We start from the raw sequence: 16,519 nt of genomic DNA, 5'->3' as shown, positions 1-16,519 counted from the left end.
AAAAAAAAAAAAAAAAAAAAAAAAAGGAAAATTAATTGTAGGGGTCTAGGCTGCAGCCTGCAACCGTATGGTGTATGAAGAACAAACTGGACCCATCCCTGGGGTCAACAGCTCTTGGTCTGCTGTGTCCCGGGTGTCTCCTGCTGCCCAACCAAGCTGCAAGAGCAGGATTTCAGTACCTGGGCTTGAGGGTCTTTCCTCACCCTCCGCCAGGCAGCCAAGCCCAGGGCAGAGGGAAGGACCCAGCGCTCCGGGAGCGTGCCCTGCGCGTGCTGCTGCACGGATGGGGACTAGGAAACAAGGGAGTCAGGGAGTCTTTACTAAAACATTCCGCTCCCTCCTTACCAAAGTAGCACCTGAATACATGGGTCATTCGCCCAAATCTCTCCCCACCTGCCCCGCATACAGCCTCTCCCTCGGTGCCACGCAGGGATGTGTGATTTCTCTGTATTCTTCCCACTTCAGCATGGGGATGGAGAAGGGTTTGCAACACCTGGGGAAGGGCCATCCCCTCCGCTGCCCTGCTGCAGCGCTCCTGACACGCCTGCTCCTCACGTCAAGCTCCATCAGGAGGAAAATGGGCTGCTTGGTTATGCCTTTAGAGATTATCTGATGAGATCAAGCACCGAACGTTTATGCTGCGCTGTTTTGAATGCGGAGTTGGTAAACTTGTGGTTTGCAGAAGGAGACTGGAGACTGATTTACCTTTAGTGACCTCTGCCAGATTAGATCCTCTAGTGGTACAAGCGATAGACAAGTGCAGCTGATTTATAACACGCAAGGCTTCGGATCTTGATTTGCATCTAAATGAAAGGGTACGTCAAAATGACAAACATCCCTGAGGACTAAATACCGCCTCTGAGCTGAACTTACCAGACAAGCATAACACACACTCATCCCTGCAAACCCGTGTCTGCACAGGACACACATGCACAGCTCAGAGTCCCACACCAGGAAACAGCTGATAAATCACAACCTTTTTCTAGTATCTTTTTTTATTTTCCTAATAAAGTTCCAGGAGCATCCTTTGCTGGTTTGAATCCCTTTGGTACTATAAAACACCTAAAAATTAAAAAAAAAAAAAAAAAAAAAAAAAGAGAAAGCATGTTCATAAACGTTTCTGGTCCTTGCACTGTGGAAAGGAAGGTGGGAGGATGAAGGAAAAGTGAAAAAGATAAGGAAGGCACAGATATCTGATGGATCAAGTATTTTTCCTTTAGTCCCTGTGACCATCTTACAAGGATGTATTAAAAACTAATCTGTCCACAGATCTGGGGCTCTAGTGGATACACAGGGACTTTAGTTCTAGCACCGCTAAAAAGCACCTCCAAAGAGCAACAAAACCAGACGAGCTGTTCAGCAGAGCCGGTTACATAGTCCTGGTTCAGTCGCAGAGCACCTGGGAGCGATAAACACAAACAGCACTTTGCATTCATCCGTGTGTCAAATACTGCACATGGTGTTCTCCTGCTCTAATTGACGGAACCCAGCAGCATCCCCTCCACTAACGAGAGCGCCCGTTGCAGCTGATGATCTGAGGGTCTGTTCCAGGTCCTGTCGTGTTCACACTTGGAATACATCTTCCAGCAAAGAGCCTTTTTGGGAAAAAAAAACACAAAAACAACCCACAAAGGAAGAGAAACTTAAATCCAATTAAACCCCCAAAGGGGCAGGAAGTTGGAGAACGCAGGTCGTGTGGAGGAAAATGTTTCTGAGCCCTCGCAGGGTCGTGTGAGCGAGGGTGAGCCCCTCGTGACCCATCGACCGGTGACACCCGGCAGCTGACGGTGGCACCGCGGCCGGCTGCCGTCTCCCGTGTCTGGCACCCGGTCCTGAAGCACCCAAACAGCCGGGAGACTTCCCCGGGTTCCGCTCCTGGCTGCTGGCAGGGACTGCACGCCCAGCCCAAACAGTGCTTGCCAGGGCCCCGAGGTTCTTCTTTGCTCCTTCTGTTGGCACGAGGAGACGGCCGGGCGTTTGTTTTGGGTTTCATGTAATTTTGTCTTTTCAGTTTCTCCGGATGCTCTCTGGCACCGCAGTGCATTCGAGAAAAGTTTTGCCTCTTAATGAATTGTTTTGGTTGGGTGCCCGTGGGACTTTTCAGGCAAGGGGCGGTGGATGACGACAGCATTGCGTGGGAAGAGCAGAAGAGCAGAACAGAGGCGCTAAAGCAGCTTCAGTTATTCTCCGTTTCCTGGGGATGGTGGATGAAAGTGGCATCTCAGCAAACTGCTGCTCTGTCACCATCAAAGAAGGCAGAGCCCATCCCCGGGAGGCTGACAAGGGCAGGAACAGTCCAGGGGCCGAGGGGCTCGTAGACAGTCAGTGCAGAGGGTTCAATACAGGCAGAAGTACAGTTGTCCTGGGACAGGGAGTGGTACAGGAGGTGTGAGAGGAGACAGAGCATCGTGGGGGCTCGTGGCTGCTGTTTCTCAGCCCTGTAGGAGGGGGTCAGACCGGCTGGTGGAAAGCAGGAGTGCAGGTCACAGGGCACCTGAAATGGCACAAGAAAGCAGAAAAAAAAACTCCATGGGAGGCAGCTGGAGGCTGTTTGTGCAGTGCCTGGCAGGTCTGGGACTGCAGCATGAAAACAGCAACAGCCCCTTAAACCCACAGAAACACTTGTCAGGGACCCTGTAAACCCCAGAGTGCTCTGCAAGGATCTGAAATGATGGCAAGAAAAAGACAACTCATGTCACACTGCAATTTATGTCAAATTTCTGAAGGGGAATTGCTGTTCGACTGGAAAAATCTGTGAGGACCAACACACCAAATCAGACTGGAAAACTGTGGCCAGCCTAGAGCCTTCCCCTTTTGCTTTCTGCCGAGATTATCAGCCTTTGCTTGCCCTATCCTGTAATCTTAACTTCCAGGAGATGCTCCTTCTAGTACAGACTGCCTGGCAAAACAACACTTCTGCATAATCCCTCTGCTCCTGGAGGAATCATTTGCAACACATAAAAACCATTAAACACCTCCAGACCGGCAGGTGCGAGTTGTTCATCCTCTCAAGGCTGCGTGGATCTCCGTGGAAAGGGGTCGAAGGGAGCTCAGTGTGGGCTCGCCACGCACCTGAACACCAGGGACCAGAGGTCTGGCAGCTTTCTGCCAGCCCCCTGCCACAGCTGAGCAGCAGCAGGAGTCCCCAGGCTGGCAGGTGTGACAGTGACTTTAAACATGCACTTCACAGCCTTGCTCCCTTGGCTTGAGCTGAGCAAAAAGAGGGACTGGTGCCTTCAGACGAGAGGCGCACAATGACTCAGACGTTGAGAGGGGAATCTCTGCCAATATGTAAGCAAATGATGGATTGCTCCATCTGCCCCGATGGCCTTGTTACCCCGAGGAGGAACCAGTCCATCTACTCCATCGCTGAGCTTTGTGATATCTCTCCCCACAAAGGTCCTTTGGAGGCTGTTGGGTTTGGGGTTGTGATATTAAGTGTTGTTAGAAGAAACCTACCCATAGTTCCAGGAGAATGGGCCTGAGAGACCTCACCCAGTCCACCTAGTCCATCCTATACTTATGTCTTTCCCCATCTTTGCCAAACCAGTTCTTAAAAGACCTCCAGGAACAGATACACCACAATGTCCCCAGACAACCCATTCCAGTGAGTCACTAATCATCGCTGGTTAAAATGAGTGTCTAACCTGCTGCATTTAAGCCTATTACCTCTTGGGCCACTCATCAGTGGATTGCTCCATTCCTTTCTGCAACAGTCTCTTCAGTACGTGAAGACGGCCGAGGTGTCCCACCACACGCTCAGCAGCACCACACTGACCCACGTCTTGGACCCCAGCCCAGAACAAACACACTGACCTTATACGAACAGGCAACACGCTCATCTTTTTCTCCGTTTGTCCCCAGTCTTCCCCTGCCCGTACGTGCCGGTGGTGTTCCTGTGGTGCCACCTCAGCTGCCTCTCTAGCGCGTTCACCTGGTGGGGATAAGAAAGCAGCAGCTCTAAGAGGAGTCCACACCGTTGCGCGGATAAACTTCTCCCAAATCACCAGAAGAAAGTTCTGGCTCGAGTTGCCTTCACTGAGGCTCAAACTTGCGTTTTACCCTACAGTTTGTAGGGGTCTGAGCTCACAGAGCTCAGCTTCAGCTCTTCTCTCCCTACTCTACCTCTTCTGTACCTGCCACTCGTTCCCTCTAAGCGGATGGTTGCTCTTGGCTCTGGAGGACACAGAATTCACGGAGGCTGCCCGTAGTAAATAGCTAAATCCTGCTCCTGGGGTGACTCCACGGGAAGACAAACATTGGGGCACAAAGTTTTACCTGTTTCTGTAGGGAAGCAACCGTCTTCTCCAGTTCAGCCACAAGGGACTCAAGGTTCTCTCTGGAGGAAGGGCTCGGAGCAGGCGCCTCATTTCTGGGGTCAGGGATAAAAAGTGAAACGGATTATGCAAACGTCAGCTTCCTGGCTGAGAGAATCACTCTGCCTTCTCCAATATCAGCCTCCAAGTAAAGCATCAAACAGAAGGGCCCGACTGCCAGATTCACCTGCCAAGAGATGCCAGCTAAACAGCCACTCAGCCTAAATATTTAAATATCAGAGTCAGGCTCTGCACTAAAGCGTTGGAGGACTCTGAGCTTGGAATCTGTCCACTGAAACACCCCTGACCTCCCGGCCTGTGCAGAATGCCAATTTCAAAGGTCTGGATGGGCTGAGTTATTAAAAACTTTACTTATGCTTCAGAAAATGGAGGTGAAAGAAGTGGTGATACTACACCTGGGGAAGGCAGGCTTAAGCTTGGCAGGGTTTTCCTCTGGGTAGCTGAAGCCAGGAGACCTCTTGCTTCGAAACCGCTGAGAAAGAGCCCGGAATTGCCCACGTGTCTGGCAGTCTTGGGAAGGAAGGGGAAGTCTGCAGTGAGCACTCGTGTTTAAAGCGGAAACCCAGGGACTGCAGGCAGCACAGGGCAGTGCTGCCCTCCCTCACCGGCCACCCTTGACACATCTCTTGGAGGGGAGGAGGCAACAAAGATGTGTGACATCATGCACAGATTTCCCATGCCTCAGTTGGCCTCAGAACGCAGCACAGAGGGACCATAGCAGGATCCGTGGTGCAATGGCAGTCTTACAGACTCCCAAACAGATCCGTAAAGCGATGCGTGGTGGGATCACCATGCCCGTGTCCTGTTTCAGTCTCTCCCCCACGCATCAGCTACCGGCTGCCAGATCCAGAAGCCCTCAGCTGGGTGGACCTCTGGCCAGATTCAACCAAGCTAACAGGCTTCCCAGAGAGGGGGTCGATGCCCTGAGCCTGCCAGTGTTTAAGAGACATTTGAACAATGCCCTCCATAATTTGATTTAACTTTTGGTCAGCCTTGAAGTGGTCAGGCAGTTGGACTAGATGATCACTGCAGGTCCCTTCCAATGGAAATATTCTTATTCCTACTCCTACTCTTATTCCTACTCCTACTCTTATTCCTACTCCTACTCTTATTCCTACTCCTACTCTTATTCCTACTCCTACTCTTATTCCTACCCCTACTCTTATTCCTACTCCTACTCTTATTCCTACTCCTACTCTTACTCTGTTCTATTCTCCTCTTTGCATCCATTTGCTAACACAAGGTTCTCACGGTGCAGCCTGAAACCCACTCCTGACATTTCACATAAGCCGATTACACGTGACTAATGCCACCCAGAGCCATCGCCCCGTCGGCCGGTGCTAGAACTGCCTGCTCCCTTACCCTCACAGCAGTCCTGCCACAGGCGGAGGTCCACCGCGGGAATCTCCTCGCAGCCGACCATGCCCTGCGGGTACGATGCCACCCGGAAGACATCTCTCTGGAGCTGCTGGATGTGGTCACTGTTGTCACAGATGACACGAGCAAGGGACGCCTGTCGGATCTGAGTCAGCTGCGCCAGCGTGAAGACTCCAGGATTCTCATACCAAAATCTGCAGTGGGTTGTAATCACAGCATGACTCAGGAGTAGAAGAATAGGATGGGGACTGAATCTGGGAGAGGGAGAAGAGCGTGTGCAGCGCCCACACCCCTCAAAAGGAGCTTTTGTTCTGGTGGTTATGAACGCAGACTGCCCTTTTCCAAACCCACAAACCCCCGTGAGCTGCTGGCCGGAGCTGCAGGGTGCCACCACCTGCAGGTACAGCCCCTTGCAGGGGGATCCCAAGGCTCAGACAGCTCTGCTGCAGCAGGTTGGGGCACGAGTGAACAATGCTCCTGCCCGAAGTGCATCACTAGGCAAAGACGTGTCTCATTTACACAATCAGCAAATTGGAATTAGAAGAAAACTCCTGCGGACATTTTCTAGCATTTTTAGGAGACATTGGGCACATCCTCAATGGTGCCCAGTGTCCTGCAGTGAAATAAGAATCGTTAAATCAGGAAAGGACACATTGACAGTAACTGTTGGCAAGTCCTTTTGCAAATGCACTGGACAGAGGAGACTCCTCCTTCTATTTTAAGACAAGAAATAATAAAAAAATTACAGGTTCTGTTCCTCCCTGTAGGGAACAAATCCCCACAAACAGAATACCAATGATAATACCTGTCTCCATCCCTCAGCCTTCTGAACTGCGTCGTTAACAGACACATCAGCGTTGGTCCAACTCTGGTACCAGGGACAAGATCTTCCACCATCAGGGCTGGGAACAGGTCAATATTTTTGGTAGTTCCATACAAACTGCAGGATAAGAGATAGTAAAGAAATGTTAAAAGACGATCAAAGTGTGGAGGTAATCTACATCTGATCCCATCGTAGGAATTTGTATGCAAGGATCTCATCTGGGCAATATTTATAATGGTTTTATCTGAAAGACAATGGGATAAAGGCCTGCCCTGGGAAGAGGCAGCCAATGCAGATAAGGATGCAGTTTTCTCTCTCTGGAAAATAGCTCCAAGGGTCAATCTTCTCCCAAACTATGCCACAGCAGTGCCTGATGACATTCCACTCAGAACCAGACTGATCACCTCACTTGTCTTACCCCATTCTTAAACCACAGCTATTACCCTATCTTCCCATCTGCGGGTAGCAGTATCTGGGAAGGTGATTTGGTGGCTCTCCTGGGAGGAGCAGAACCTTTTCACTGACTGATCTCCAATTTTGATTTTGACCCTTCTGAGTCCAGGCTACAGTACCTCCTGAGCTTTTCCCTGATCTCCAAGTTCTTGATCTCATTTCTGAGGTCCTCAAACTCCTGTGCAGACGAGAGGTTGCAGAAGACCCTGAAGTCGTTGTAAGGGGGGATGCCATGGTCTCGCCCTCTCTGGATGTTGATAGCGGCCAAGTCCAGGGAGACAGAGTGTGCCATGGAGAAGAGTTTCTCCGTCAGCTCCATGTTGAGGAGTTCGGAGGGAACCCGCATTTTTCCAGGAACCCCAAACAGCCCGCGGAGGAGGGGATCGATCCCACCCTCCTGCGTGATCCTGAAAGGGGAGAAGAAGGCCTTGTGCAGCGGGATGTGGCCTTGGCGGATGGGCTGGAAAGTTTCGTTCAGCCGGTACAGGATGGGGTTGATCAAGGTGTGCCCAAAGCGGAAGGCAGCAGTGGCAAAGGCGTTGAGAATCCCCGCATTGACGTTGGGGTTGTAGCCTTTGTACTCACCCAGCATCTTCATCCCAGCTTCCCCAAGGACCTTGGGGAGCCACTGGGCGTAAGTGATATGCTGCATCTGGGCACCCACAATCTTCCGGGCCTCGTGATACAGGAGGTCTCCATCCCAGTGGGGATTGAGGGTCGCCAGCTCCGTGGCAACGCGGTTGTGCTCCCTGAACCACAGCGTGTGCATGGCCGTTAGACCCAGCTGCTCATTGGCACGGTGGTCTCCGGCCAGGAAGCACGGCACGGGGCTCTCGTTCTCATCTCTCATGCACTCAGTGGGTGGCCCCACAGCAAAGGGAAGGAGATGCTTCCCCGAGCTGGGCACAACTTGCCCTTGCTTCAGCAGCCCGTTTTGGCTGCTCAGCTCCCGCAGCTCCCGCGATTCCTGCTCTGTGCTGCCGTAAACATTGGAGGCATCGATGTAAGATGTCAAGTGGTTGATCTGCTCCCTGGCATAGACAGAGTTCATGAGCAGGGAGGTCATCCCGCTGCCACACACGGGGCTCGAGCGGACAAAGAACATGCAGCGCCCATTCCGCACGCGGGGGTCGTTGGCAGGGACCATGACGGAGAAGCAAGGCGGGTCGTTGCTGCACACCTCGCTGCAGGGTGCTCCGTCTGAGAAGCGGGACATGCTAATGGCTGCCACCGTCTGGTCCATGTCGTGGTCCAGAAACTGGCCCCACTGCATGAGCATGTGCGTGAACTGGTCATCGGGGGTGATGGTCTCAGTCCCAACCATGGTGGTGGAGACAAGGCGAGGTAGAGGAAGGGGCAGGTCCCTGGCGTCTTCTGCCAAGGAAAACCCCCGGGGAAGGTTAAATCCGTTCTGGTAGGCGGGTTTGAGGAGCCTCTGGAAGGCTGTGAGAGATGCACCCCACATTGGGTGCTGGAGGTTGTTGCAAGAGCCGTCATGGGTCCTGTACTTCTTGTGGAAGCAGATATCCGAGCAGTTCGGCGTGCGGCGGTGGGCAGAGCAGCCCGACAGGTTGGCAATCATGGTCAGGTAGTGAGGGGACACCAAGTCATTGTACCGATAGCCTGTGAGGGTAAAGGCAAAGCAGCAGGTCAGGCCACGGCCGCTGTAGCCATTCCCACCATCCCCTGTAAGGGCTCTGTGTGAATCCCACTGCTGGGCTTGTCAGGGTGGGCACGGGAAGGCCAGGTCTCGGACCATTCCATGCTATGGAATTTAAGGAAGGCAAACGAGGCACAGGATTATACCACAGAACCACTGAATCATTCAGGTTGGAAAAGCCCCTTGGGATCATCAAGTCCAACCCTCAGCCCAACTCTACAAAGTTCTCCCCTACACCACATCCCCCAACATCTCATCTCAACGACCCTTAAACACACGCAGGGATGGGGACTCCACCCCCTCCCTGGGTGGGAGGTGCCCACAAAGAAGGGGAAAAGAGTTTTGCATAAACTGCGCAGAGGTGGAAACCAGAAATGTTGTGACTGGTAGAACAAATGGCGGAGGTGGTCTCGGTCTCCTCTCTAGGTTTATTTCACATCTCTCTGGGTTATTACTGCAACCTCGAGAACCATCAACCCTCCAAACCCTACGTGACGAGCAGCAGGGAAGCTGTGGGCGACTGCCAGGGCCCTACGCCATGCAAAAGCGCTGAATAATGCTGCGTTGTGCGGATGCTGACGGGGCAAACGAGGAGGAGAGCCTGGCAGGCCAACCAGCCCAGACGAGACCTGCAGCCTGGAGAGAGGCTCCTCGCAGCTTGGAATACATCCAGGCAGGAAAAAAAATATTTACGGGCTCCAAACACAGATGCCTGCTACATGATGACTCACACGTATAGGTGGGAACGTGCAACGTACGGGAACGTCTGTTGTATACAAGGGAAGTTCCAGTTAGCAAGTTTTGGGGTCCAGCTGCTGGATGCTTGGACCTCACTAGGTATTTTTGGTGTTGCATTGCTTTGTTGCTTGCTACCCTGCCTTGATAAAAGGAAGCTGAGTGGCTGGAACTCATCTGTTTGTAGCTAAGAGGTCAGAGTAGTAGAGAGACAGAGGAGAAAATCAGGAGTGATATCCCCCCTCCTCTCTTACAGCGCCCAAATACTCCAGTTTTCAGTGTTATTCTCATTGCCACTCGGAGGGCAGGAGAACCCTCTGACCGCGCTGCTGAGGGACGGAACCTCAGATCCACAAAGGTACACCTCTGTGAGTGAGATGGCTAAAGATTTTTAAAGATTAGGGCTTTCACAGCCAGTCGAGAAATCTTTAGCAAAACAGGGAACTGAGCCACTTTCCTGAGTACCGGGTTCACACGGTAAATGTGAGATCAACCCTCTGTCTGCTATGAAAACCATGAGGCCGTAAGAGAGAATTGCAACTCAGACAACACATTTCCTGATATACCCAAAACCGATGGGGACTTCTGGTACACCCGTTGCACTTTTTTAAACTTTCGGGATGTCTACACATCGTCGTTTTAATTTAATCCTACACACAAAGTTAAGAAGGGAAACCAAACCTCTCCTACCTGTGACATTCATATCCACGATCAGACCTTGTTGCACGTGTTCCTGAATCAGCTGCAAGGTCCGTTCAAAGATCTCGCCTGCCCTGGCTGTTTCGATGGTGTAGGGATCCCGGGGGTAACGGAAGAGAGCCAGCAAGTCATTGGGTGTCTTGGGGCGTCTGTTTCAAGGAATGAGAAGCAATGCAGGAAAATTAAAATAAAAAGACTCTGTGCAGAGCAACGAGACTCTGCAGGCAGCAGGAGTCAGGCTCTAAGCCTGGTCTGGTGCTCGACATCCCAAAACTAGTGCATCAGAATGATGTGGGTTGCCTGCGTATTGCAGACGATTAAAGAAAGGATATGGTTTTTCCCCAGGAAAATAGACATATTTAATTTCCTCAGCATCTCTGTTTTTTTCTGCTATAGTAATTTATTTTTCACTTTTCAACAGCTGAAACCCAGAGGTTTTGGGCTTAATAGAAACTGTCTTTTCACTAAAAACATATATTGGGGTGGAAAAGGAGGGAATTACCCTTCACTCCAGGAGTCATTTTTCATTGAGGAAACGGCTAGAAAGATTCTATTACTATTTCACTTCACCCTACACAGTCAGCTGCATTTACAACACGACTGTGCTGATTATTTTCTTTCCTGTGCAGTGTCTCTGGAGCCAACTCCAGCTGACAAAACGCGCGTTGCAAACAGAAGGGGCCTAAGAGGTGATATTCGTGTATCAGAATTCTCCAGAATCCCATCTGCCTGTGGTGAAGCTCTATCACATCCTCACATCTCCATGGTGCAGCTTCAACCTCTAATACTCGAAGCACTCCTGTAGTTTTCATTTGCAGATTGTCAACAATAAAATGAGATTGGAGAAAGCTTCATTCGTTGTCTTTTTTTTTTTTTTTTTTTAATATCTCTTCTGCCTCAAGTCTCAGATCCTGGCGCTTCACACACTTACTTGCTAAACAGCTCGGTGCGTGTTGAATTGATGGCGTGGTCCACGCTGCTGATGGCTTCCCGTATCGACGTGGCTACAAACGTGTCACCGCTCCGGCCGACATCTGTGGCTTTGCAAAGCAGAAAGAAAGAACAAAATATCCAAAATTTGCTGCGATATTGCCCTCCAAGCTCAAAAAAGTCTTGTGTATCGGTACAAGCCCTGTAGTAACTCCACTGCAGGTCGAACTGCGTTTCTATTCGCAACATTAACGCTGTGAATTTGAGTTTTTAAAACAGATATTCTGAAGAAGAAATGAACTGCCTGAAAAAAGAAGGTGACTTTTTCAGGAGGTGGCTGTGAAACACACATTCGGAGTTTGCTTCTGTACAGCTTTGCAAAGAAATGCCCGCTTTGGTTGGCGGTTAAACTGGAAAAAGAAAATGTAAAAAAAATCACAGTGGGTTAACCCAAAATAACGTATTTACTTATCACAAAAGGAAACTTCCAAAACTGATGAAATTCATTTGAGTGTATTGCTCATATATGAATTTTCCATTTGTGGAACACTCCTAATTCAGTTCAAACTTAAGTGTTCACACATCAAATACATAACTTTAAATCAAAAAAGAAAACTTGCCTTCAGAATTCAACACGCGAATTCTTAAAAATTACTACAGGATGCATTTTTAAAGCCAGGGCCCTTTGTCACAGCTGAACAAACCAGCTCCCATTCCTCTACCGGCATATGCAATAGCCAGCTGGAAATGAGGTACCAATTGAGAATAAATCACAGAAACTACTTTAGGAATAATTGCAAACAATAAAGAAATCTCAGATTAGTCTCAGCTCCTTGCATACAATCCCTGTACAGATACTAAATTCATCTAATAAGCTACTCGTTATCCGTGCTGGTTATTCCTGTGTGCTTAAGGAACAGCCCTTTACTTCTATTTTTAACTTTATTGCTTGCCTTTGATTTTTTTTATTTTTTTTTTTTTTCCCTAGATCGGTTCTTCCCTACCCTCCGAGAAGAACAATTTCCACTCTTGACCTCTGGTTTGACTAGCAGAGGAGTGCTACTTCTCTTTATTCCTTACAGCTTCCCCAACGCACGGAGCAGAAGCTTGAAAATGAGCGACTTGTTTCCCATCCCCAAGGAACTGAAGGAACATTTAAAACCCTCTATTTGCAGCGACGCTGTTTTTCTCTTTCTCTCTCCCCTAGCGTGCGAGGTTACGGTCAGACGACGACTTGTCGCGTTGGCACATTTTAATAAGTTTCTCCCTCCCAGCAGAGGCTGTAACTCCACGCACGCCGACAGCTCGGCCCGCAGGAGGCGGTTTAAGACAACACCTTTGGCTTTGCGGGGAGCGACGGCAGCTCAGCTGAGAAACCGGCGAGGAGCAGCTGGGAGGCGCGCGGGCTTACACAACCCAGCGACTCCCCTCACGCCCGCGAGGGAACCTGTCTGCAGGGAAGCTAAAGAAATAAAAGTGTCATCTGCTCGAAGTGGAGATGTCGACACAGCGCAGCCCCTCCTTACACGAGGCGGCTCAGGAGGAGCCCGCAGGAGATGCCCTACCCGTGATGGTGAGCTGCATGGCGCTGGAGGTGAAGCCAAAGGGGTTCCTCGCGATGCACTCGTATCTGCCCTGGTCGGCCACGCCGAGGTCTTGGATGGAAAGGGTCCCCTCTTGGCTTATGTGGAACTTGCCGCTCTCTGTGATCTGGATTCCCTCCTGTGGCACCATCAAAAGACAGGAGATGTGTCAGAGTATGGCAAGCTCCCCACCACCCCAAGCCTTCAGCTTGTTCAGCAGAGGGCTGCAATGAACGAATGTGGCCACCAGATGTTAGCATTGCTCTTCCAAAGAAACCAGAAAGCCATCCAAGGACATCTGCTCCTGCTTTGGACCCCCTGCCAGAGGGCCCTTGCTCAGCCCCTTCACCCTGGTCCGCCTCCAGGCACAGACACCCCACGAGTTTCTTGGCCCTTCTCACAGGGCTGGCGGGGGCGAGCGCTCTGCCCTGATGCTGTCACGGAAGTTTCACAGCACATAAATGAGTCTAAATGTCTTCAATTTGGGGACCACCTGAAACTGATGGATTTTTGCTGGCCTTGAGCTGCAGACACCAGCTTTTGCTGGTTCTGGACAACATCGCTGATCAAAGATCAAACCGACCTCTCAACCTGGCTGGTGGCAGAAGCGGCTTCAAGATTTTCCTTTTTTATTCTCCCGTTTCTCACTATCTTTCTGCTGCTCTGCCCCAATCTAAAGCTCACTCTGCCGCCCTCCCAGGCTCTTTCCTTCCGTTCCCACTGTTGGCTGGAGCCCAAGGCAAGCTGCAAGGTCACCCCCCACGAGATCTCTGCAGGGTAACTGAGGCTCAAGCATTTTCCCTTCTGATTTGTTCTGTGCCCGACTGTGCTCAAAGGCAGGGCAGGTCCCGGTGAAGGTCACAGGTGTGGTACTAGGGCACAGCAGGAAAGAGTCTGAAGAGGATCATCTAACGAATTGTTGAGAAGAGCAGCCAGGCTGCAGTGTGATTCTGAGGGAATCACGGCTTTGCCCCATCAAAGCTGGAGCCAACCAGCATCACCCAGTTCCACCAGTGGGAATCATGGAAATAAGGACAAACTACTTCAGAAAAAAATCCATTTTCAGTTTTTCCTAGGAATAGTCAAGGAGCATTTCTAACATCCCGGAAGGTCTCTGGCTTCAAGTTACTCATTTGGAAAGAAGAACAAAAGAAAACAGCGACGTGTGTTGCAAGGCTTCAAGCCTGAGAAACAGCCACATTCTTTTAGACCATTAAAAACCCCAAATCAGCGTAAATGCTGCTCCTTAAATTTTCATCACGCGCATTGCACAACCTGATTGAACTAGTCGTGCCGGGAGAGGTGTTTAACGAGGAAGGTGTTGAGTGTCCCCACGGAGGAGCCACCCAGCTTCCCGGTGACCGTGGAGTACATGCCGTCAGCTCTTACTTTGACCCAGGTTATGGTGGGCCGTGGGTCCCCTTGGGCAGCGCAGGTAATGGCAACGTCCCGGCCTGTCTCCGCCACCACATCTTGGGGGGGATGGAGGAACACGGGTATCACTGTGCAACACGGGGAAAAAAAAGTCACAAGTGCAAGAAACGCGTCAAGGAAAACAGAGAAATCTGCGTGCAAAACATCTCAGTGGGGGCAAACCAGAGCTGCTGGGCTCTTCTGCTGTTGCAAGGGCTCTTCAAGGGGTATCAGTTTACCCAGGCTCTGTGTCTCGCTCCCAAATCCTCAGTAATTTATGTTCATTATTTTCTGCTCCTTGGGGAAATTCCATAGGAATGTGCTGGATTCTCCGTCATTTAAGATCAATAATTCAAAGGCTTTCTAGAAAAGATGGTCTAGTTGAAACAAGAACTGTGAATTGATTCAGGAATTATTGGATGAGGCTCTCTGGCAAGTGTTAGTCAGGTCAGATTAAATAATTATATTGATCTTGCCGGTCTTAAAATATCCTGTGAATTCTGCTTGAAGCATCACTGATTTCATGTTTCTAGATACTTCCCTCCAGTTTACCATTAGCAAAATTCCACTACGTTTGTGAACAAGTAAGGATGCTCGCTTCTTTAGAACCATCATTTATATGGGAACAAAAAAGAAAATTAAAATATGAAAGCATTCCTGTGTGACTTGTATTTTACAGAGGCGTGATTTTAGAATACCTAAATTTAGGTTGAATCTATGACCTGGTAGCTAATGTTTAACACAAATGTATCTGGAACCAGAGTTAAAATCTTTCTCAGAAGGAATCATTTTGTTTTGCAGAATATTTCATTTAAAAAAAAAAATAAATCTTACAATTAATACTGTAGGAAACCCAAAATTTAAAAACAGAAAAAAAAAAATTACTCAAAATTTAATTGATTTTTTTTTTAATTATCCAACAAAAATCTTCTGTTTCCTTTCTCAAAATAATTTTCTGAATGACAACTCCCAGACATATTAAAGGGCCCCATTTTCCACTCAAGCTGGTCAGAGATCAGAGCCCATCTGACGGGTTTTAAAGGTCATTTCTGGTCACATAACCTTGCCCCAGTGTTTATTTGTGCAGATGCCAGCTGATACCATCCCATTCTCTGGCCACATCAGATGAGTTTCATTCCCACGGTTATAATTTTTCTGGACTACCAGATAAAATTTTCAAGGAAAACTGAAGCAGCTTCTTTCAATTTACAGATCTTGGCACTTCAGAAACCTCTTTAACGCTTCCCACCAACTCATGGAGCTCTCATGGCTAGATGCCTACTCCCAGGCAAAAGCAAAACCTCATCCCACAGCAAACGGGGTAATTCCCTGCCTTGTCCGACAGCGTGTCATTTACCGCAACGTTCGATTAACGACGCACGTTTGCGTGCCAGCCCTTGCTCCCCGCAGCCTCACCAGCTCACCTCGTGGGGTCACCGAGAGCTGCACCGGGAGGGTCCTCACTCCGATGGCACTGATGGCATGGCACTCGTACTGGCCTTGGTCGTGCAAAGCTACCCTCATCACCCGCAGGGTACCCGTCGAGAGGATGCTGTGCCTCCGGTCATTGGGCAGTGGCCCCCCTGGTCAAACGAGCAGTACAATTTGTTAATTGTCGGTGAGATTTCTCTTCCCACCACTGGAGGTATCTCTGCGACAGTGAAAAAATTCCTTCCCCAACATGACGTCAGCCACCCTGAAATACCATCTTCATCTTGCTAAGTGAGGACCAGGACAGATGCTGCTCTTCCCACACCCAGGATCATGACTGAGTTGTCTTGTCTAAGCAGCTGGAAAGGAGCTGGTACCTTTTTTTTCTTTCCTCATAAGTCTTTTCTCAGTGCAAACTGCAGATTTATTGACACCTGATGGAGAGCAAATCTGTGTTCTATTATCCAAACTGGCTGTTTCATCAAATAAATGGAAACATTTAGCATTGTCTTTTTTAATTTGCTATTTTGATTTTCTCTGGTTTGGAAACAATGCTGTTTCAATATTTCCTCTATTTAAGGAGAAAAGTTGAAAACCAAAATGCTTTACCAAACCCAAACAAAATTATTAGAACTTATCCGTTTAGTGACTTTTTTTTTTTCTTTTAATAGTCTATTTCCCTCCAAATAAGGGCTCTATTTATTCATCCCAAATACCAAAAGTGATCTGAATTCTCGCCACGCTGTCAAAAGTGGTTTTGAGATGAGCAACGCTCCATCACTTTTCCTCTTGTCTTGTTCTCCACATGCCTCCTGTGAGAGCACTGTAAAGTCTGGCTGATCTCGGAATTGCTGAGTGACCGAGCAAACCTGGTTACAAAGCAGTGGTTAACCTTACTTCTTGTCACTGTGCTCCTTTCCACATCTCTAAGAGATATATCTTCTGCAATCTGGGCAGTGGAGGAAAACAGGCTAAAGGAGATGGAGAACATGCTGGTGGAGGATAATTTCAGCTGGTCCTTCTTAACTCCGTGTCAGGGCTATTGCTGTGGAAGCTGGAATACAATAGCCATGAATTC

The 16,519-nt window shown here is 49.4% G+C and overlaps 1 protein-coding gene across 7 annotated transcripts in view; it reads right to left on the bottom strand.

Moving 5' to 3' along the window:
- Nucleotides 1–983: 983 nt before the first annotated feature.
- LOC113487604 (peroxidasin homolog) overlaps nt 984–16,519 on the bottom strand; it is a 50,060-nt gene continuing 34,524 nt past the window's right edge. For 3 of the 7 annotated variants that reach the window (XM_026862283.1, XM_026862284.1, XM_026862280.1), the window contains 12 exons: nt 15,435–15,593; nt 13,987–14,099; nt 12,580–12,736; nt 11,016–11,124; nt 10,076–10,233; nt 7,110–8,613; nt 6,520–6,654; nt 5,700–5,908; nt 4,733–4,847; nt 4,279–4,372; nt 3,817–3,934; nt 984–2,494 (listed from right to left, as the gene is read on the bottom strand). In XM_026862283.1, coding sequence (XP_026718084.1) covers nt 3,839–3,934; nt 4,279–4,372; nt 4,733–4,847; nt 5,700–5,908; nt 6,520–6,654; nt 7,110–8,613; nt 10,076–10,233; nt 11,016–11,124; nt 12,580–12,736; nt 13,987–14,099; nt 15,435–15,593 — 2,849 coding nt within the window. In that variant the 3' untranslated portion in view covers nt 984–2,494; nt 3,817–3,838. The other 4 variants (XR_003399821.1, XM_026862281.1, XM_026862286.1 and 1 more) reach the window with 4 other exon arrangements.

Source organism: Athene cunicularia (genome assembly GCF_003259725.1).
Source record: "Athene cunicularia isolate RWA chromosome 20 unlocalized genomic scaffold, athCun1 chr20_part1, whole genome shotgun sequence".
NCBI classification, from domain to species: domain Eukaryota; kingdom Metazoa; phylum Chordata; class Aves; order Strigiformes; family Strigidae; genus Athene; species Athene cunicularia.
This window is presented reverse-complemented; position numbering and strand designations above follow the sequence as displayed.